The sequence below is a fragment of the Mus pahari genome, chromosome 9, assembly GCF_900095145.1.
Source record: "Mus pahari chromosome 9, PAHARI_EIJ_v1.1, whole genome shotgun sequence".
Taxonomy (NCBI): domain Eukaryota; kingdom Metazoa; phylum Chordata; class Mammalia; order Rodentia; family Muridae; genus Mus; species Mus pahari.
The window spans coordinates 7,606,083-7,628,561 of NC_034598.1; the positions used below are offsets into that span (position 1 = coordinate 7,606,083).

At 43.3% G+C, this 22,479-nt stretch overlaps 1 protein-coding gene across 1 annotated transcript in view; it reads left to right on the plus strand.

The window, feature by feature from the left end:
* Window positions 1-22,479, plus strand: part of Ak9 (adenylate kinase 9) — a 128,348-nt gene that overhangs the window by 62,415 nt on the left and 43,454 nt on the right. The window contains exons 19-25 of the mRNA XM_029542577.1: window positions 5,232-5,308; window positions 7,546-7,713; window positions 10,953-11,036; window positions 11,730-11,930; window positions 12,275-12,396; window positions 18,528-18,740; window positions 22,116-22,376. Of these exons, the coding sequence (XP_029398437.1) occupies window positions 5,232-5,308; window positions 7,546-7,713; window positions 10,953-11,036; window positions 11,730-11,930; window positions 12,275-12,396; window positions 18,528-18,740; window positions 22,116-22,376 (1,126 nt within the window). The remainder of the gene's footprint in view (window positions 1-5,231; window positions 5,309-7,545; window positions 7,714-10,952; window positions 11,037-11,729; window positions 11,931-12,274; window positions 12,397-18,527; window positions 18,741-22,115; window positions 22,377-22,479) is intronic.

The window sequence follows — 22,479 nt, forward strand, 5'->3', positions numbered from 1 at the left end:
CTTCTATAATTTTGTTAAAGATATTTACTGACCCTTTAAGTTGGGAATCTTCACACTCTTCTATACCTACTATCCTTACGTTTTATCTGCTCATTGTGTCCTGGATTTTTTGGATGTTGGGTTAGGAGCTTTTTACTTTTTTCCATCTTTTTTTTTTTTTGACAATTGTGTCAATGTTTTCTATGGTATCTTCTGCACCTGAGATTCTCTCTTCTATCTCTTGTATTCTGTTGGTGATGCTTGCATCTATGACTCCTGATCTCTTTCCTAGGTTTTCTAACTCCAGGGTTGTCTCCTTTTGTGATTTCTTTATTGTTTCTAGTTCCAAATTTAGATCTTGGATGATTTTGTTCATTTCCTTTGTCTCTTTGGTTGTGTTTTCCTGTAATTCTTTTTTTTTGTGGTTTTTCGAGACAGGGTTTCTCTCTATAGCCCTGGCTGTCCTGGAACTCACTTTGTAGACCAGGCTGGTCTTGAACTCAGAAATCCACCTGTCTCTGCCTCCTGAGTGCTGGGATTAAAGGCATGCACCACCACGCCCGGCCCCCTGTAATTCTTTAAGGGATTTTTGTGTTTTCTCTTTAAGGGCTTCTAGCTGTTTAACTGTACTCTACTGTATTTCTTTCTAGGAGTTATTTATGTCCTTCTTAAAGTCCTCTATCACCATCATGAGAAGTGATTTTAGATCTAAATCTTGCTTTTCCGGTGTGTTGGGGTATCCAGGACTTGCTATGGTTGGAGAATTGGATTCTGATGATGCCAAGTAACCTTGGTTTCTGTTGCTTCTGTTCTTATGCTGCAAGCACAGACCTTGAAGGTTTCAGCTTCCAGGCTCCATCTACTGACCTAGACCTAAAATGTTCCATCCTCTGAGACTTACTGATGAATAAACTCATGCTTTCTATTTCTTTCTGAACTCTGGCTGGTTCAACTTAGATATTCTGGCTCAAACTCTTCTCCAAGCTGACTGATTCAAATTGGCTTCTCTAGGCTTCTGACTGAATTTCTCTGCTTGGAAAAACTGCCTCTGAAATCCACAAACTGAACTGCACTGACTGCAGGAACTGAACAGAACTGCATGAAGTCAACTCAATTCAGCTTCTCTTCCTGTACTGGTCTTAAGTGGCCTCTCTTTCCTGTCAGTTCTTATGAGAGTTGGGTGTATCTTATCTCTGATTCATTCTGTCATATCTGTCTCTGAATCATCACTTTGTCTGACCCTCAATTAGACATCATTGTTGGGGATTAAAATGTGTACTAAAGGTATGTCTGTATTCTCACCAGAGGGATTAAATATGTATACTGACAGTGGCCTATATTCTAGCCAGAGGTATTAAAAGTGTGTGCTAAGGGTGTTTCTGTATTCCAGCTTGATAACATAGACAAGAATAGCCACATTGCTGGATTCCTCTACACAAAGGATTCACAGCTCAATAAAACTATTGATGGCATTCTCCTTCACCTGCCTGCATAGCACCTTCTTACATGATGGAAGCTAGCTGGTATCTCAGCTCCACCTTGACTTCTCTATGACCTGTAACCAAGTATATGCTTTCTTCAGCAATAGCTCTTTCCATCTAGTTATGGTGGGAAACAGGAGCCATGGCAAATGCCTGTGTTGTTGAGGTGGGACCTTTGGGGCCTCCCTGACCGACAACTCAGTAGGGAGCTATCCCAAACCTGGCATGGGGATCTTTACTTAAAATCCATTGCTTCTGGAAGAGTATGGTCATGGAAGGTCCCCCAAATAATAGATAAACTCTTAACATTAAATCGCAATAAAACTCATCCATCAGCTGGTGATATGCTAATTTTGAACAGATAAAAATAAATGCATATATAACTTTTTAGAACTGTTATGTCCTGTATTTCCCAAAAATACTTTCCTCCTCCTGACTTTTACTATCTAAAATTTTATACGCATTTAACTAAATGTTTTCTCATGTTCATAGGCTTCTTAATGTTTGAACTGACATACGTGTCTCTAGGTTTCCACATGATGATTTTTAAAATGCAACAGTGGACATTTCATAGAAAAGTTTATATATACATACACACACACATATATAATTGATATTATATATTAATATATTATATTATTAATTAATTACAGAAAATAAAGCCTGAAACAGCAAGGAACAAATGCCTCACAGACACATTCAAAGATATTGCAGACTGATCAAAATGGAGAAAAGCATAGCAGAATTAACACATCATAGGTCAAAGATCTAAAAACATGCTAGTCTCCAATTTATCCAACAGTCATCTGTACACAATCCAGTTAAATGCAAGATAATCTGCCATCATTGTTTCAAATGATTTATAGGTTCTTTCTCAGCCCGGCTCAAGCCACAGAGTCTTCCTGGCAGCATACTTTATCTAGGTTTTAGAAAAAGGAAGTTCTCATCAACAGCCTTACCCAGAGCCACCTGATTCAGAAGTCAAAACTGAATGGGAAGGAGACTGGTCAAGAAGGCTCAGTAGTTGGCCTGGTCTGTGCCATAAACAAGGAGAGTCCCAGTAACCAAGACTGCTGGGTGGAGCCCAGGAGACAGAAAGAGAACCTTAACCAGAAATAAGGTAGTAGTGGCTTCCACAGAGAAGAGATGGCACTAGCTTCTAACAAAGGAAAAACAGACACAAAATCATACCACACGGCTTTTGGGAGTGTCTCAGGGGCTGCTTCCGGAACTTAGCATTTTGTTCTTGGTTTCCTGTTGATAAATACTCAAATGTTGTTTTTTGTGAGATACACTCAACCTTTCAAATGTTTCTTTGTGCTGTGGTGTGCCTATTTCTAAATTCCTAGGCATAGCTCTTTAATTTTTGTTTGTTTGCTTTTGTTTTTTTGTTTGTTTGTTTTTTGAGACAGGGTTTCTCTGCCTAGCCCTGGCTGTCCTGGAACTCACTCTGTAGACCAGGCTGGCCTCGAACTCTGAAGTCCGCCTGCCTCTGCCTCCCGAGTGCTGGGATTAAAGGCGTGTGCCCCCACACCCAGCTCAAGTTTGTTTTTTTTTGTTTGTTTGTATTCTCTTTAATTTTTAATGCGCGAGGCCTTTCTCCCCACATGTTACTGATTTCCATTTACCTATTTTCACTATTGTTTATAAAGACTGGATGCTGCAGCCTCAGTGGGATACACATTCCCTCTATTCATAAAGCTTTCATTCTCAGAGGCTCTCTGAATCTCATCATTATGGAACAAGGGCTGTAGTTCAGTGGTACAGCGCCTGCCTAGAATTGTTGTTACCGTGTACGACCAGCAGAAATGAGCAACGACACAGCGTTCTTCTCAAAGCAGTTTATTCAGGAACCTTACAACATGCATGCGGGGGTGGGGGGAGACCCAGAGCTCAGAATCGCGAGCCCTTAAATAACCCATCTACCATGCCCCATCAGCCCAGTCCGCGTATCACCAGTTCATTGGCCAGCATCATCGCCTGTCAGATGGTCCAATCTTGCGTCATGGTGCACCTGCATAGTTCTCACAGTGGATGTGGCTTATTTGGGGTGAATAAAGAAGTCAGGCGCGAGTCAATGAGACTTGGCAGCCTTCCCAGGCGCCTTGAGATCGCCGCCACACCCGCTCCTCACATAGAATGAACCTGGGTGTGAAGTGTTGTAATCATTTTTTAAACTCAGTCAGGGTTAGATCATTCAGTCAGCCTTAGGTCATTCAGTTCCCAGATAAAAGACACAAAACGTTTATATTTTATAATATAAAGTATATTTTATAATAAGCCTTAAAAGCACTAGAACTGGGCAAATATCTACCCTCTATGTCATTCTCAGCCAATAACCCCAAGATATGACTGACCATATTTCGCCTTGGCCACTCTGACTAGGCAGCCCACATGGCCAGTTCTCACAGTCGCTTACCCCATGGCGTCTTCTCCACTCTCCATCTTCTCTCCTCTTCTCCCTCATGGTCTCTAGCCTCAGACCCCAATCCCAGGAACTGAAATTCCATCTATCTCTCTTTTCCCCAGAGATAGCCTGTCAGCATCTTTACTCAACCAATAGTTTTTAAGCAAGGTCACATAACATTACTTGCTTGTCTCTGTGGGCAACCAGACCTTAGGGACCAGTATTTAACATTACAATACATAGCAAAAGACCCAAACTCCAAATAGAAGAAATTCATCATTTGTGTGTTAAAGCTTTATAATTTTAATTATAAATTTAAAAATGTTAAATTAGATAGATTGATAGATAGATAGATAGATAGATAGATAGATAGATAGATAGATAGATAAATAGATAGATAGGAGGGGAGAGAGGAGGAGAGGGGAAAGAGAGGGGAGAGGGGGGAGGGTGAGAGAGGGAAGAGGGAGGGTGATGTGTGCACGTGTGGATGCAGATAGCCTTGGAGTCTAGATGAGAGCTTTAGATGCTGTGGAGCAGGAGTTAGAGACAGTTGTAAGCTGCATGTTGATGCTTGGGATAACACTGGGAACCTCTATAAAAGCAGCAAGCATTCTTAAGCCCTGAGCCATCTCTCCAGACCCCAAGTTTTTATGATTGAAAAGAAACATTGGGGGCTGGAGAGATGGCTCAGTGGTTAAGAGCTCTGATTGCTCTTTTGAAGGTGGGGCGTTCAAATCCCCAGCAACCACATGGTGGCTCACAACCATCTGTAATGAGATCTGACACCCTCTTCTGGTGCATCTGAAGACAGCTAGAGTGTACTTAGATATAATAAATAAACCTTTTAAAAAAAGAAAAAAAGATTCCTTTAAAAAAATAAAAAAAAGAAAGAAACATTGTTTCCTATTCAACAGAGGAAAAAAACTAGTGTAAAAGTTATAAATTGAACTCTCATAATACTATTATCCAGAAATGATTACTGTCTATAATATGATTAATGTTAGCTTTTGAGTTCTCATATATGCTGCTACAAAGTTAAAATTATATTGTATATATAGTTGTATACTCTAGGTTTTTTTCTTCTTCACTTAACGTCACACTGTGGACCTGTGAAGTCTGAAGTAAGCATTCCAGACCCTCCGCCTTCCTCGCAACTCCCCTCGGGGACTCTCACTGACCAACAGTTTTAACATTCCATATCCTCTCAGCAAAAATACTGCGACAAAGTTGTTCATTGCAAATAAAAGGCAGAGTGGGTACTTGACGTGGAGTTTTCGATGCTAGCCACTGTGAGCATTCAATCCTATAAGAAAGCTTGACTGATTTTGTTTTTTTAAACTGAATTTTGTTTGTTTTCATTTCAGAAAAGTCAAAGAAGAGGAACTGAGACTGGAAGAAGAAAAACAAAGGCTGATGGAACTTGCAACTAAGAAATCAAAAGGCAGGCACAGAGTAACAACACGCATCACTTAGCCTTGCCTTGTTACTGCTGCTTCTGAGCTGGTTATAAAGACATCTGTCTCCCTGTTTTCCCAGGGTGCAGGTGTATGCCCGCACTTTTCATCCCAAAGTGTTCTGATTTCCATATTTAATTAGATTCTTACTGTGATAACATCCACAGGACAAAGATTCCTAATCAGAAAAGGGGACGCTCCCAACACAAGACCTACCTGTGTGCCCTCTAAGAAGGCTACACTATAGACGTACCTCTGTCATGCTTTACACATGGCTGTGGTAATTGCTTCCACTGGAAGGATCCTGCAAGACCTGGAGACACAGCCAAACTCTTGCAATACCCATTGTCTTCATACTGAAAAGTTCCACCTCTTTTATAAAAGGACTTTCTCTTTAAGGCTGAGGTTCCCAAATTGGGGTCTATGAATTAGAGTAGAGATCTGTGGACTGCAATTCTAGGTTCAGTAACCTTTAACTAAGCCTCGGTGTCTCCTCTGCCTATGAACACAGACAACAACCCTTTTTTTTTTTTTTTTTTTTAAGCACACTTGCTATAGCCCCAAATAATTCTGGTGTGTGTGTGTTTTGGTTTTTGAGACAAGGTTTCTCTGTGTAGTCCTGGCTGTCCTAGAACGCACTCTATAGACCAAGCTGGCTTTGAACTCAGAGATCTGAGTGTCTTTGCCCCTGCCTCTCAAGTGCTGGGATTAAAGGCATGAGCCACCACCCTGCTGCATATGATTACTTTTATTATTGGATATTTTCTTTATTTACATTTCAAATGTTATTCCCTTTTCTGGCTCCCCCCACCCCCAGAAACCACCTATCCTATCTCTCCTCTCCCTGCTTCTATGAGGATGTTCCCCCACCCAACCACCCACTCCTGCCTCGTCGCCGTCAAATTCTCCTACACTGGGGCATCAAGCCTTCACAGAACCAAGGGCCTCTCCTCCCATTGATGCCCATAAGTCCATCCTCTGCTACATATGCAGCTGGAGCCATAGGCCCTTCCATGTGTACTCTTTGGTTGGTGGTTTAGTCCCTGGGAGCTCTGGGGGGTCTGGTTGGTTGATATTGTTCTTCCTGTAGGGTTGCAAACCCCTTCAGCTCCTCCAATCCTTTCTCTAACTCCTCCATTGGGGATTCTCCATGCTTGGTCCAATGGCAAGCATCCACCTCTGTATTTGTCAGGCACTGGCAGATCCTCTCAGGAGACAGCTATATCAGGCTCCTGTCAGCAAGTACTTCTTGGTATCCACAATAGTGTCTGGGTTTGGTAACTGTATATGGGATGGATCCCCAGTTGGGACAGTCTCTGGATGGCCTTTCTTTCAGTCTCTGCTCCACACTTTGTCTCTGTATTTGCTCCCATGAGTATTTCCTTTCCCCTTCTAAGAAGTTTTGATAAATGATTATTGAAAAGGTATTCAAGTTCCTTCATAGATTACATCACTTCCTCACAAGCTGTAGTAAGAGTCTATGAAACCTGCCTCACGTTTGTGTGTGTTTCCATAAAACCTTTAGCCTAACGCAAACATAAGACAAACATACTCGCTGCCCTGTCTCAAGCCTTGGTTTTAGATCAACTCCAGATGCCAGAGAGCATCACCATCAGACCAGGACTCTTGGAAGAAAGGCAGTGGGGAGAGAAATGTAACGAGAACTCAGAAACACGTGTGTCCGTTCCATAAATATATGAGAGACTAGGAAATGGGTTCTCTCACACCCTGCCATCTCCCGCTGAAGAACTTCCATGTAAAGTTTGCAATTATACTTCCTAAATATACAATGAGCACATAAGTTCATATGCTATGTTATTACTAAGGTGAGCTATAATAGACCTATCATTAGCTCTATGCTAACTATGAATCTATTTGGGGAGTTAATCTGGTACTGCCCAATAGAAGAGTGTAAACCCAGTTGATTTGGCTATTTCTTGCCTCTTGCTGTTAGAGCATTTGGGACTGATATAAACATTTCTTCTTTTAAGGGAATCCCTCTTCTGGTTCTCCAAAAGCACCCTGATAGAATGACTGTCCTTCTCTACCACTCCATAGTATTAGATACAATACAGTAGTCATTCATCTATGTTCATTCACCCTTAAACCACATGCTGGAGGAACACTAATCTTATGTCTATGTTCTGTTCTGTACTTCACACTAGCCAACAATCCCTTGTTGATTTTAACCAAATAGTAACTTATTTCTTGTAATTCTTTGTAGATCCTGACTATCCTGATAATGAAGCTGAGGAGGAGGTTGATGTTGAGGATTCTGAAATTCATGAAGAGTCTGAGGCACAAGAAATACCTGAGTACACCAGAGGGTCATCATTGCCTGAGGCGTCTGAAACATCTGAGACCCCAGAAGGAGACCATGAACCTGAAACAGGTGAGACTTGACTGATGGGTATGTGTGCATGCATGTGTGTTCATGTGTGTGTGCATGTGTGTGTGTGCATGTGTGAGTGTGATGGAAGCTGTCTAGGAATGCAGTCCTGGGACAGGTGTATGGTCTGTAGGATATTTTATCCAAAAAGCAAGACTCTATGTCATGTGATCCCATTTTATATGTAAACACAAGAGCATCTAAACTCATACAGAGTTACCAGAATTCCTGCAGTAAGCAGTTCTTATTTTGCGCTCATACATGCTCTGCTTTTTATCTCACTTCTTTATAAAAGTGTCTTAGCTGGGTGTGGTGGCACAAGTCTTTAATCTCAGAACTGGAGAGGCAGAGGCAGGCAGATTTCTGTAGGTTCCAAAGAGGCCTGGTCTCCACACTGAGTTTCAGGACAACCAGGACTACATAGAACAACCTTTCCTCAAAAAAAGGAAGGATGAAAGAAGGAAGGGAGGGGGAGAGGGAAGGAGGGAGGGAAGAAGGGAGGAAGGGAGGAAGGAAGGGAGGGAGGGAGAAAGGAAGAAGAGAAGGGGAGGGGGAGGGAGAGGGAGAGGGGGAGGGAGAGGAAAATATAAGTTTTAATTAGCACAGAGTAAGTGTACATGGTCTGTACATAGGGGTATACTATGATAATTTAGTGTATTGTATAATATATGATAATCAAATCTTTAATCTTTTAGATAAATGTCATCTTTAACATGAGTGGTTAGCTAACACGAAAGCTGCATGAGACAAGAAGAGTATGTTGAAGTTCCCTGGAGATGTTTTATGTGCCTTTGAATACTCACACTTGCTTTCATTTACATTTAATTTAGCTCTGGCCATTCTTTTTTTTTTTTTTGCAGTTACTGTAGTTCTCATCCATAATCAGACTTGCAGAAGGTTCAGCTCTTTCCAGGACTTGTGAAACCCACTCTGCTCCTTGTATAGACATCTACCCAGGGAAATGTGTTCCATCACTCAGCTTTGCTGTAGACATCTTTGTATCTTGTTCATACTCACACACACTCTCCACACACACATTCACACTCATATACTCACACACACTCACACATACATACTCACACACATACACACTCTCACACACACACATGTATATTCTTTCCCTCCAGCTGTCATACTTTGGGTTGCTTTGGGCAGGTGTGGTGTCTTTCTGCCCATGTTCTCATCCATGCAACAGTGCCTTAGTTACATCACTGTTCCATTGCTCTGGGGAGACACCATGACCAAGGCTCACTAATTTGAGAGATGTCTTTCTGTTCAACTCATAGCCCTATCTAAACTGGGGAGGGAGGGAAGAGAAAGCACCATTGTCTTCTCCAGTCCCTCCTGCCTTCCCCTGAAGTCCTTTGTCCTTTATAGCAGAGCCTTTTCCTACCATGGGGGCCACTACAGGCATCTGTCCCTGGACTGGTGGTGGGCTCTGACACCTTCTTCACACCTTGACTTAGTTTTGTTTTCATCCTATGGTGGGATTTCAGGATGTTTGTAATCTTATAACTATTAAGCCACACTTCCTACATTTTAAGAACTTAATAAAGAAGTTTAATTGAAGATGCTGGGGCTGAAAAGATGTTAAGAGCATTCACTGCTCTGGCAAGAAGACCTGGGTTTGGTTCCCAGCACCCACAAAGCAGCTTACAACTGTCTATAATTCCGGGGGATTCAACACCCTCTTTTAGCCCCACAGGCACTGCTTGTATGTGGTTCATGTATAATTATGTAGGCAAAATACCAAGATACATGAATTTTTTAAAAAGTTTTATTCATACTTATCTCATACGATCAATCTGACTCTAGTCTCCCTTCCCTGTTCTCCTCCCAGTACCCCTCCCCCCAACCTTCTCTTTCCCACAGATCCACTCTCGCAGCCCTGTCTCCTCCCAAAAGAGAGCAGGCCTTTCAGGGACATCAACTGAACATGGCACAACAAGGCCAGGCACGACCCTGACATCCAAGCTGAGCTAGGCAGCCCAGTAGGAGGAAGGGTCCTGAGAACAGGCAAAATTCTGAGACATCCCTACTCCCACTGTCAGGCTTCCCCCCAAACACTACGCCAACAACCATAGCATGGGTGTAGAGGACCGACCTGCAGACCTCTTGAGCCCTGCTTAGTTGATTCTGTGTTTCATGTTCTCATGCTGTCCTTGACCTCTCTAGCTCCCACAATCCTTCCTCGCCTCCTTCTGTGGCATTCTCTGAGTTCCAGCTAATATTTGACTGTGGGTCTCTGCATCTGCTCCCATTAGCTGCTGGAGGAAGCCTCTTTGATGACAACTGGGCTAAGTACTGATCTACGAGTATAGCAGAACATCAGTAGGAATCATTTCATTGATTTATTTGGTTGATTGATTGATTGATTGCCAATCATGTTTGGTACTACCTAGGTCTAGGTCCCTGGGCATTCCAGCCTCTGTTTTCTGGTCATCCAGGCAGTGTTGGGCATGGGCTCCCTGTCATGGTGTGGGCCTCATGTTAGACCAGTCATTAGTTGGCCACTCCCACAAGTTCTTTGCCACCATTTCCCCAGCACATTTTGCAAGCAGGACACATTGTAGGTCAAAGATTTTGTGCCTGGGTTGGTGTCACAGTGCCACCACTGGAAGCCTTGCCTGGTTACAGAAGATGGCTGGTTCAGGCTCTTTATCCTCCATTGCTAGAAGTCCTCACTGGGGTCACTTCATGGAGTCCTGGTAGTTTCCACTACACCAGGCTTCCATAAACCCTTAAATGTCCAACTTCAGTGTCTCTCCTCATACTCTCCCCTCATCACCCTCTTCCCATTTCCACCTTCCCCCAGTCCACCTACAAAATCTATTCTCCTTCCTAGGGAGATCCATGCATCCCCCTAGAGCCCTCCTTGTTTCTTAGCCTCCTTGGGTCTGTGGATTGTAGAATAGTTATCGTTTAAGTAGTAGCTTATAAATGAGTACATACCATGTTTGTCTTTCTGGGTCTGGGTTACCTCATACATGATGATTTTTTTCTAGCTCTAGCTATATGCAAATATATGCATCTATATGCAAACTTCATGATGTCACTCTTTAACTGCTTAGTAATACTCCATTGTGTGAATACTTTAAAAATTCATTTTCTGCCTTAGGCTCTATTTATATCATCCTTTATTTTAAAAATCTATGTTTTCAATTAGACATATCATCTACAATTTAAAGTAAGTTTTGAAAAAAAAAAAAAGTGCCAAACTTTCATATGGAATGTCACTTTAGAATTCAAGCCTCCTGGGGACACTTCAGTGGAAGCAGAAACTGAAAAGGAATCCAAAGAGGGCCTGGGATCTGAAGATCTGAAAGGTTAGACTGGAGCATAAAAGTTCCCAGACACACCCCCTGCTTTCCCAACAGATCAAAACCCTAATTTGGGTCACAGTCTCTGCTTATTTCTTCTTATGTGGTGTGCCAGCCAATATGAATCCTGTGTATTTCTGTCAATCCATTAAAAATATAGCTAAGCCAGGCGTGGTGGCACACGCCTTTAATCCCAGCACTCGGGAGGCAGAGGTAGGCACATTTCTGAGTTCAAGGCCAGCCTGGTCTACAAAGTGAGTTCCAGGACAGCCAGGGCTACACAGAGAAACCTTGTCTCGAGAAAAAAAAAAAAAAAAAAAAAAAAAAAAAAAGAAAGAAAGAAAAAAAAAAAGAAAGGAAAGAAAGAAAGAAAAAAAATATATAACTATTGAGTTTACAACCCTGGTTCAGCTGTTTAATCTGATTTTCACACTTCGCATCATTAATGATTCCATACAAATTTCACTCATCAGCCACATGATTTTAGTTCTACTAATAGGTAATTAATCATCTAATAGCATATTCAATATAATTAGAATATGAATTTATGATTATGTTGTGTATTACATTAATGTTCAGATTACTAGGTTTTCTTCATTGAATGTTTTTAAGAAACATGATCAAGTGTAGACCCTTTGGTAGCCTGACTAGAGAAACTCTTCCCAAAGCCTTTTTTTCCTTTTAACCTCTGATTGATAGCCATGCTGCCGGAGTTTCCAGAAGATGGCTATCCCAATGTTCCTGAAATGGAGCCACTGAAGGAGGCGCTGAACAATCACATTCTCTTCTGGAAACAACTGGAGCAGACGATTGCAGACAGCATGATTCCAACATTAACACTGGACATTTCCAACAAAACACCCCAGGAGCTCCTGCAGCGCGTAGTTGAGACTATGGAAAGTAAGGCTGCCATCACTGATCATGGTGGCATGTGGGCACTGGCACCGACACGTTTTAGAACATTAAGCCTGCTCTAATGGCTTCTTATGTGAAAATTCAGTACATCTGGGGGTAATCTATAAAAAGTCTCAACCTGTCGTAAACAGTGCATTGTCAGCCAAGCAGAGCAGCCACGGGCACTGGCACTGGCCAGGCCAACTGGCTGTCATGCAGAGCACTTACAGAGGACTTCTGCCACATATCTGAGTCGAGAGATAATGATGATAACTAACTTTCCTACCCCAACTATTATACTAGTAACTTTTTATTATTTTAAAAATATTTTCCTCTATAAACACAAACAGGGCCTTTTAAGTATAGTGCCTGGGAATTAAATGCTGAAGATTATGAAGAAGAAGCAGAGGACTACCAGGCTGAAACAGAAGTCGATGAGGAGCAGGAGGAAGAGGAAGAGGAAGAAGAGGAGGTATGGCTGCGTTAAGGTACTGCTCAATCTCACAAGAAATCTCTGCGAGACATACGTGTCCAGGGTGGTTATTGCTTTGGGACGCCCCGTCGGGTAAACAAACCAGGAGCACCTTTAACTCGTTTCTCTCTCTACATTTTGTTTTGTTTTGTGTTTGTATTTTTCAAGCACTGAGATTGAGCCGAGGGCCTCATGTGTGCTGGACACATGCTCAGCTGCCGAGCTGGATCCCCACACCATCGTCAGAAATGACAATTTCCTCCCTTGTCTGGATTTCCCATAACTGTTTAAAATGCCAGGGCTACTTAATGTGGGGGGTGGAGGGAGAACACCCAGGAAAACAAAGGGGGAATCTTTTTTCACTTTATTTTTTTATTATTATTATTATTTTCTTTATTTACATTTCAAATGCTATCCCGAAAGTTCCCTATACCCCACCCCCGCCCCTGCTCCCCTACTCCCCTACTCCACCCACTCCCACTACTTGGCCCTGGCCTTCCCCTGTGCTGGGTCATATAACGTTTGCAAGACCAAGGAGCCTCTCTTCCCAACGATGGCCGATTAGGCCATCTTCTGCTACATATGCAGCTAGAGACATGAGCTCAGGGGGTACTGGTTAGTTCATATTGTTGTTCCACCTACAGGGTTGCAGCCCCCTTCAGATCCTTGGGTACTTTCTCTGGCTCCTCCACTGGGGGCCCTGTGTTCCATCCAATAGCCGACTGTGAGCATCCACTTCTGTGTTTGCTAGGCACTGGTATCACCTCACAAGAGCTCACTTTATCAGGGTCCCTTCAGCAGAATCTTGCTGGCATGAGCATTAGTATCTGGGTTTGGTGGCTGATGATGGGGTGGATCCCCAGATGGCATAGTCTCTGAATAGTCCATCCTTTCATCTTAGCTCTACATTTTGTCTCTGTACCTATATCCTTTCATGGGTATTTTGTTCCTTATTCTAAGGAAGAATGAAGTATCCACCCAATGGTCATCCTTCTTGGTTTTCTTCTGTTTTGCATAATGTATCTTGGGTATTCTAAGTTTTTGGCCTCGTATCCGCTTATCAGTGAGTGCATATCTAGTGACTTCTTTTGTGATTGGGTTACCTCACTAAGGATGATATCCTCTAGATACATCCATTTGCCCAAGAATTTCATAAATTCATTGTTTTTAATAGCTGAGTAGTACTTCATTGTGTAAATGTACCACAGTTTCTGTATCCATTCCTCTATTGAGGGACATCTGGGTTCTTTCCAGCTTCTGGCTATTATAAATAAGACTGCTATGAACATAGTGGAGCATGTGTCCTTATTACCAGTTGGAAGATCTTCTGGGTATATGCCCAGAAGAGGTATTGCTGGGTCCTCCGGTAGTACTATGTCCAATTTTCTGAGGAACCGCCAGACTGATTTCCAGAGTGGTTGTACAAGCTTGCAATCAAAGAAGGGGAATCTTAAATATGATTATCTATATATAAATATTTTATAAATATAAGCAGACATGTGCAAATCAGCATAGGAGCATCTGGAAGGCTGTTCCCATGAGAGAGAGCATGGGAAGGCTGTTCCGGTGAGAGAGAGCATCTGGAAGGCTGTTCCCATGAGAGAGAGCATGGGAAGGCTGTTCCCGTGAGAGAGAGCATCGGGAAGGCTGTTCACGTGATAAAAATGAACAGTGCTCAACAGGATCAACCCATATTCAGACACTAGTCTATATCACTGGCACCAGAATTAGAACAAACATTATCATTTGATCATATCCAGACTAGGCATATATAAACAATAAAGTAGGGAACTTCTCTTTCAATATGAGTTTTTACAAATAAAAATATAATTTACTAAGTTAAACAACTTAAACAGGTGCCTGTGATTAACTTATTACTGCCTAATTTAAGTACAAAGATGTAGGAGCAGATGAGCACTCCACAACAAATGATAAATAGTGCTTTTCACCAGCAGCCTACAGTGCTTTCTCACCAAGGAGCTGATACCAGGCATGGCCAACGGATGGGAGGTTTGCCTGCTCCTCCTCAGTGCCTCTTCATCTCAAGTTTTCTGCAGTGTTATTGCATATCACTCTGTGCTCCCTCTGGTCTACAATGGAGTTGTCCCTCCTGTGTATCTGCAGGCAATTCCTGAGCTATCTATAATCTTGAAAACTTGTTTTGTGTTTTTATATCTGACCGTCTTTAATACTCCAGTATAAAAATCTCACCAGTCACTAAGGATGGGGTAAGGTGCTAGCAAGGCCAGGCTTCAGAGATGGGGCCTAATTAGATGTAAAACAACTGTGCTCGCTCCAGCTCCATAACAGCAAGAGCCAAAAGCACTAAACTGCCTCCAGACAACTCAACTATGTCGAAGAACAAGCTCAAAAGTATCGATGGGGTTAAAACAGCAGCTTTGGCATCCACTCAAGGTTTGCCAAATCTGCTTTTAAAAAAAATATATGATTCACAATGAAAAGAAAAACAAAATCACCAACTCAAACTGCTGTAGAACTGACAAACACATCAGTGGGCTGAGGAGGACATTGAAAAGGCTATTGTTATTATAGTGCCCTGTAAATTCAAAACAGGAAGCAGAGATGTGACGACACACAGTGTGAGCAGATGGTTTGAAAAGTAGAAAATGTGAAGTGAAATAAGCCTTGTGGAATGGTGGTCATCTAGACCCTGTTGAAGAGGGAACTGGAAGGCATGAAGTATCTAACATGAAGCAAAAGAGGAGAGTCAAGAAAAACAGTGAGAGGAAGAGGCGTGGCCCCTTGGGGAGCTTCAACAGCCTGGTCTATGTGTACTCGGAACCCTTGGGTTGATGGTCTGTTCCTCAGGGAAACCCTGTGTCAGCCAGAAAAGGGCAGGGTAACAGCCTGCAAGTGCTGAGGAGGAAGAAACAGACTCTGAGTTGTATGCCTAATAATACTTTATCTTTAAAACTGAAGGCAAAGAGACTAAACCACCAACCAAAGAGTATGTGGGGAACCCATGGCTCCAGCCGAATATGTAGCAGAGGATGGCCTTATCTGGCATCACTGGGAGGGGGGGGCCATAGTCCTGTGGAGGCCAGATGACCCAGGGTAGGGGAATGCTAGAGTGCAGAGGCAGGAGTGGGTGGGCAGGTGGGGAAACACCCTCATAGAAGCAGGGGGAGGGAGCAGGGGATAGGGGACTTGTGGAAGGGAAACTGGGAAGGAGGATAGCATTTGAAATGTAAATAAATAAAAATAACCAATGAAAACACTGAAAGCAAATTAAAGTTTTTCAGACATACAGAAGCTGAAAGAAAGAAAATCTTGGGCTTAGTGATTAAGAGCACTAACTGTTCTTCCAGAGGTCTTGAGTTTTAATTCCCAGCAACCACATGGTGACTCACAACCATCGTATCTGAAGACAGCTACAGTGTACACATATACATAAAGAAAATCTAGTAAATGTTGCCAAATGTTTATGGAAGAAATAAAACTGGCTCTAAATGAACAGAGCCTGAAGGGTAGGAAAAATTTCCAACTCACCCTATGAGATGTATGCCTTCCTGTTAAAACATACCAAAGGAAAGAGAATAGTTGACCTCTCTAAACACTGATCTAGAAACTCTTAAGAAAAGTTAACAACATTTCAGAAAAAGTATCAAAACAATAACACATCATCACATCCAAGCAGAGTTTGTCCCAGAAAGTCTTCCGCTGACATTCTGAAAACACATGATCTAACTCATCATACTGTCAGCTTGGAGATAAGTAGTTATCTCAATTGATATCGAAGCATCATTTGGCAAACTCCACAGTCTATTACTGATTATAGAAAACAAAAGGCGTATGCTTACAAACTGCTTCAAAAGACAGTTAGAGCAAAGGGGCACCTGAGCCCAGTGGAGGAGTTATTTACTGACAGCTGTTGGCTGCTATGGGAAAAAGAGCAGTTTTCTTTAAGGGCATGGTTCCTGGTAGGTTGACCGGGCTCCAGGGCGTGGGCCAGCACTCACGTGTACATGGGCTAATTGGAATCAGTGGACCATTAATTAAAAAAAAAAAAAAAAAAAAAGACATCAAGTTAGGAGAGGGATTGGTCCAATGTGAGGGGAAGAATTCAGAGCCAAGATGATTGAAATACATTGTGTGCATATATAACATTCTCAAAGACTGAATTTAAAATATTATATATAAAAAAAACCAAAGGGAACTTTCTCTTCTTGATAAAAGATATCTACTAAAAAAAAAAATCTATAAGTGAAAGCCAGCACACCTTAAAAAGCCCAATGGTTCTTCCCACCCCCACCCCCAAATCAGCACAAAGTAAAAATGTTCCCTCTCAGCTCCTGATAGCTGCCCCCCCCCCCCCAGGCACACAGTAGAGCTGACCCTGAAGGCAGGGGAGTGGGTGATCCTGCCCCAGGCACAGCACAGGACAGCTGCCCTGCCCAAGTTGGCCATGGGGTGGCTCGGGCAAGGGACAGTCACCTTCTCCCTCTCCCCTGCTGCTGCCCATCCCTGGCTGACACGCTAGGGAGAGCAACCTTACCCTCACCTAGGCAGCACAGTAGAGCTCGGCCTGGTGGCCAGGTGCAGGTGAGCTGCCCCGAGGGCATGAGCAGAAGAGCTGGCCCTGTTGTGGCATTGCGTGAGTTGGCTGGAGAGCTCACCCTGGTGGTGTGGGTGCAGGAGAGCTGGCATGTAGCCGCCTGCGGCACACAAACTGGATTCCTGAGTGGGAGGCTGGAGCTGTAAAGGAGGGAACTGCGAGAGAAGAAAAGAGTCCAAAACAGATTTCTGATCAAGGCCCAATGTTTACTAAGAGTCTGTGCTTATAAAGGGGGAAGGCCCATCTCCCGCCATGCCAGGCTTCTTGATGCTTTGTTGCTGAGTTGTTAGCACTGGTCTGTCAGAGCTGTTAGCTTTGGGTCGCCAAGTCCACGGGTTGTCAGCTATCTCAGGAATGTCTCAGGAAGACAGGTTCAGCCTCTCAGCAGGTAACAAAGTCTTGGAGCAGAGCAGCAGCAGGTGACAGAACAATAGAGCCATCTGGGTCTGAAGGCTCCACCCCAGGTGGTCTCATTCTCAGTGGCAGCAAGGTCAGAATCAGCCTGCTTAAGGCTGGGGGGGGGGGGAGACTACACTGGCAGGCTGACCAATCAACTACCTCCCAGACCCAGATCCAGGACTTGGAGCTGGCCCAAGGCAACATCTACCCCATCTATGCACTGCTGGAGGGTGTGAAGGGGCTGCATGTCCAAAGCTGCAGGATCTCCATGACACAGAGTAACAACAGGCTGTCTGAGAGAGTCCCACTGAGACCCCAGCATTGATAGTGTAGCAGAAGCCAGAGGCCTCGAACCAGAACAGTGATTCATTGCAAGTAAACTTGTGGACAAAAGGGTATACTGACAAGATTTTTTTTTTTTTTTTTGGTTTTTTTCCGAAGATTTTTTTTTTTAATTCAATCTTATTTTACTTTCTTTCGGGGGTTGCAAGGGTGGAGGGCAGATATGAGGGGACTGGGAGGTGAGTGGGATTGGGGTACATGCTGTAAAATTAACAAGGAATCAATAAAAAGTTAAATAAGTTCCTTCTGGTCTGATTTGCTGGTTTTGATCTGTCACCTTGTTGGATATAAATCCACATAGATACGACCCTGAAACGCAGCAGGGATTCCACGGCCCATCAGAACACAAAGTGCTTCGGGTTTGTCGGGAGCCTCGTTCTTCAGCAGCTCCCTGAATGCCCGCCACGCACCGCACCGCCCCAGGCGGCCATGCGGACCGGACCGCTGAAGATGAGCGAGCTGCTGCCCCAGCAATTTAAAATATGATCAGCAGCCGCTCGCCTTCACGCCTTGTTAGCCTGGGGCCAAACCGCACTCCACCCGACTGGTCTCAGTTTTGCAGATGTACAGAAAAGTCTAGACTCCTTCTTTTGTGCACACAAAGAATACTGCAGAATAATTTGCAAAATATTCCGTTTCCAGTTTCAAAACTGCTGCGTCTGTGCTTAGATGCATGTCTCTAGCTTTTGTGCATGCAGAGCTGTTTACCCAACAGAGTCTGAAGGGGCACTCATAGAAACAGGTTAGATAGAGTGTGTACCCACTGGTGGGAGGAAAACAGAATGGAATTTTCACTATTGAACAATATTTCTAGGGTGAAGAAAAAATTAAAGAAAACAGAAGACACTTGGGAGATACCAAACACTTCTGCCCGGTAGTTCTCAAAGAAAACTTTGTCCTACAACCGGGCAACCCGGACGAGGCTGTTAAATACCGAGAAAAGATCTACTACTTCTCAACCGCCGAGGCAAAGGAGAAGTTTTTAGAGCATCCTGAGGACTACGTGTCTCAGAACGAACCGTTAAAGGTGAAAACACTATTCCCTATGCTAGTGATTGCTCCCATGCTCGCCCTTCAGTAAGGGTTACAGTGACGTTTCTGATCTCACTAGAACCCAACGACAAGCAAACAAAAGCATAGCAATAATATCTAAGCTTAAAAATAAACAGCTTTTGGCATGCAATCTGGCAAAAAAATAATTATCAGTTTTGGCTTCTATAGTTGTTGTAGTAAATACTTCATTTCAGTTGGGCATTTCTGGGCCACCTTTGATTATCCAGTTTCCAGATAAAAGACACAAAACTTACATATTTGTAATAAGCCTTTAAAACACTAGAGCTGGGCAGCTATCTACCCTCTAAGCTATTAGTGTCTACTTTTCTATCAATAACCCCAAGTTATAACTTGCCATGTTCCATCTGGGCTGCTTTTAACTCCAATTGGCTGGCCCTCGTGGCCATGTTTTCATGAATCACCTACCCCGTGGTGTATGCTCTCTCTACCTTCTTCTCTCCTTTCTTATGGTCCTGCCTCAGACCCCAGCCCTGAGAACTGAAACCCTGCCCACCTCTCTTCTATCCAGTTATGGCCTGTAGGCAGTTTTTAAAAAAAGATTTATTATATGTAAGTATACTGTAGCTGTCTTCAGACACACCAGAAGAGGGCATCAGATCTCATTACAGATGGTTGTGAGCCACCATGTGGTTGCTGGAATTTGAACTTGGGACCTTTGGAAGAGCAGTTAGTGTTCTTAACCTTAACCTCTGAGCCATCTCTCCAGCCCAGGCTGTAGGCATCTTTATTGCCCGAGGATAACTTGGGGGGCAAGGTGACACAGCATCACTTGGTGTACTTGAGGATCCCCTCCTCCCTGAGGCAAGCAGGACCAGTATTTAGCATTACAATGCTTGGTAACAGACCAAGCCTCAGCACACAGTAATGCCTGTGTCAGGCCAGCACTCACCCTGTGTCCTGCCACCCTGTGGGATCCGCTGAGGTCTGCACACAGGGAACCTACCCCTAAGCCACATACCCTTTTTAACTCCTCACCCTCCTATGAAACTTAAAACACTTGGGGCTTGCAAGGAGCACGCTTGTCCTTGGTCAGCTGTCTGAACACCTTCTGGGTGCCAGGAGGCCCTGTCTACCAAGTAGAAAGAGCCACATTTCCTTGTATTATTTTCAACGTCCTTCATCATTGCTTTCCATTGTTTGCCTCCAATGATGAATCAGTTGACTTAAGTCTATCAGAGTCCAGAGCTTGAGCTAAAGATGGAAAGCTCATGAGGAAAACCAAGGATGGTCAAATCCATGAGGGTGATCAACGATCTCCCAGCATGCAATCCAGATGCTAACGCAGAACATAAAGGAAGGAGCCAAGGCAGAATCAGCGTTTATTTAGATCTCCCTGTTTTGTGGAACTGTCCTTCCTACCTGGTGGCTCCAATGTGCTTGGCAGTTTGGGTCACATAGGTTTCTAGACTGCATATCATTTTTTCTCCTGAATATTAAGGATGGTCCCTTCTTGTGTGTTAGCATCTAGTACTGCTAGGCTGAGGACTGTTCTTTTGTAGATACTCTCTCTCCTTTTTTTTTTTTTTTTTTTTTTAATAATCTGGAAACAAATAATTTCTTCTCTTTGTTCTTGGTGTTCTTAAATTTGCCCTAACCCTGAGTCTTTCTACTTTGTTGTATTTGGTACACAGCACACACTTACCATGAAGGTCCCCAGAATCTTGAAGCTTCATAGTGTTTTCTATGTGTTGTGTTGTTGTTGTTGTTATTGTTGTTGTTGTTATTCTTTGAGACAAGGTCTTCTGTCTCCCAAGATGGCCTTTGAATTTCTATGTAGCCAAAGATGGCCACTACATCCCAAGTGTTGGACTCACCAGTGTGCACCATCACAGTTAGCTATTGCTGTACTAGTAATTGAACCCAGGCAGGGTATTGTGCACATTAGGCAAGCACTCTGTCAGACGAGCTACATCTCAGGCCTCCTCTGTCAAAGAAACAAATAGATTATGAAGTTATTCTCCTCCTCAGCCATTAGTGCCTTCTGTTTCTCTGAGGCCCAGACTACCCAAGCGCAGCACTACCTTCCCCTTGTCACTGTCCTTTACTGGACATTACAGTCATTTCCCTTCACTCACTACTGTCACCATTGTCCCTGACCATCTCACAGACAGCAGATGATCACATGACATTGTGAAAAACGGTCTTCCAGCTTCGTCAGCTTCTATGTGGACATCACACTGTGGAATCACAATGTGGGCATCAGTGTGGCATTGGAGGCAACATCTTCGCAGTTCCACTCCGAACGAACTTTTCCTTTGGTAGAGAGATCCTTTTTACTCATGCTGAGAATCTTTCTGTTCCTTATTAACATTTTTAAGTAAAGCTACTTTTCATTAAATGCCTTTTGATTTACATGGCAGGATAATGTGAAGGTCATTTTTCACTCCTAAAGGTTATTTTTGGTACAGTGAATTACGTTCACTGGTATCCTGATGCTTAAACATAACTGAATTTGTGAAGTAAAAATTCCTGTCTATAGGAGGCTCTAGAGAAGGGTCAAGCAGTTAAAACCACAGACTGCTCTTGCAGAGGACCTGAGTTTGGTTAGCATCTTTTTTTTTTTTTTTTTTTTTTTTTTTTGGTTTTTTGAGACAGGGTTTCTCTGTGTAGTCCTGGCTGTCCTGGAACTCACTCTGTAGACCAGGCTGGCCTTGAACTCAGAAATCCGCCTACCTCTGCCTCCCAAGTGCTGGGATTAAAGGCATGTGCCACCATGCCCGGCTTTGGTTAGCATTTTAGGTGACTCACGACCACCTATAATTCCAGCTGCAACATTTCCAAACCCTCTTCTGAACTCCTCAGATACACACACACACACACACACACACACACACACACACACACTCCTAAAAATAAACTCTGGAAAAAGAAGAATTCCTGAGGCTAGAGAGAGAGAGAGTTCCGTTGAGAGCTCTTGTTGCTCTTTCGGAGAAGCTGGGTTCAATTCTCAACACCCACAGGGCGACTCCCAAGCAAGCGTCTGCTAGCTCCTAGTCCATGGTATCTGTTGCCCTCTTCTGACCTCCTCGGGCACCAGGCACTCTCATGCTGCACACATATACATGCAGGTAAAACACTCAAGCACATAAAATAAAATTTAAAAGTTACTTTCTTTAAAAAGTCGCCTCCTTTTTTTGTTTTTGTTTTGTTTTCTGCTTTGGTGGGGAGGGGAGATTATTTTGTTTCTGATTGTTTCATTTTGTTTTCTTTGAGTCTAGGTCTCCATATGCAGCTCTAGCCTCAGAATGCCTGAATGCTGTGAACCTGGTATGAGCAGGCTAATTACTCAACGCTTCTTTTCCTTCCTCGCCCCCACCTTCTGTACCAGGCTCCTCCGCTAAGGATTTGTCTTCTGGGCCCTCATGGCTCTGGCAAAACGGTGTGTGCAAGAAAGCTGGCAGAAAACTTTGGCATTTTTCACATTCAATTTGATGAATTTCTCCAAGAAAAAATGCTGCTCAAGGCTGAAAGGAAATTTGGACCTGAATTTGAGGACGATTCCGAGGAGGAGCAATTGGCAAAGCAAGAACTTGAAGAGCTTGCAGCTCAGGTGAATGTGAAGATTGAAGAAGACACTACAAAGAAGCAGGTAAAAAAGAGCTAAGATTAGCCTGTGTGTGCCACATGCCCAAGGACAGATAACTGCCTGGAATGCTGGACCTGTTGTTCATGAAAGATAACAAGCCAAGTGT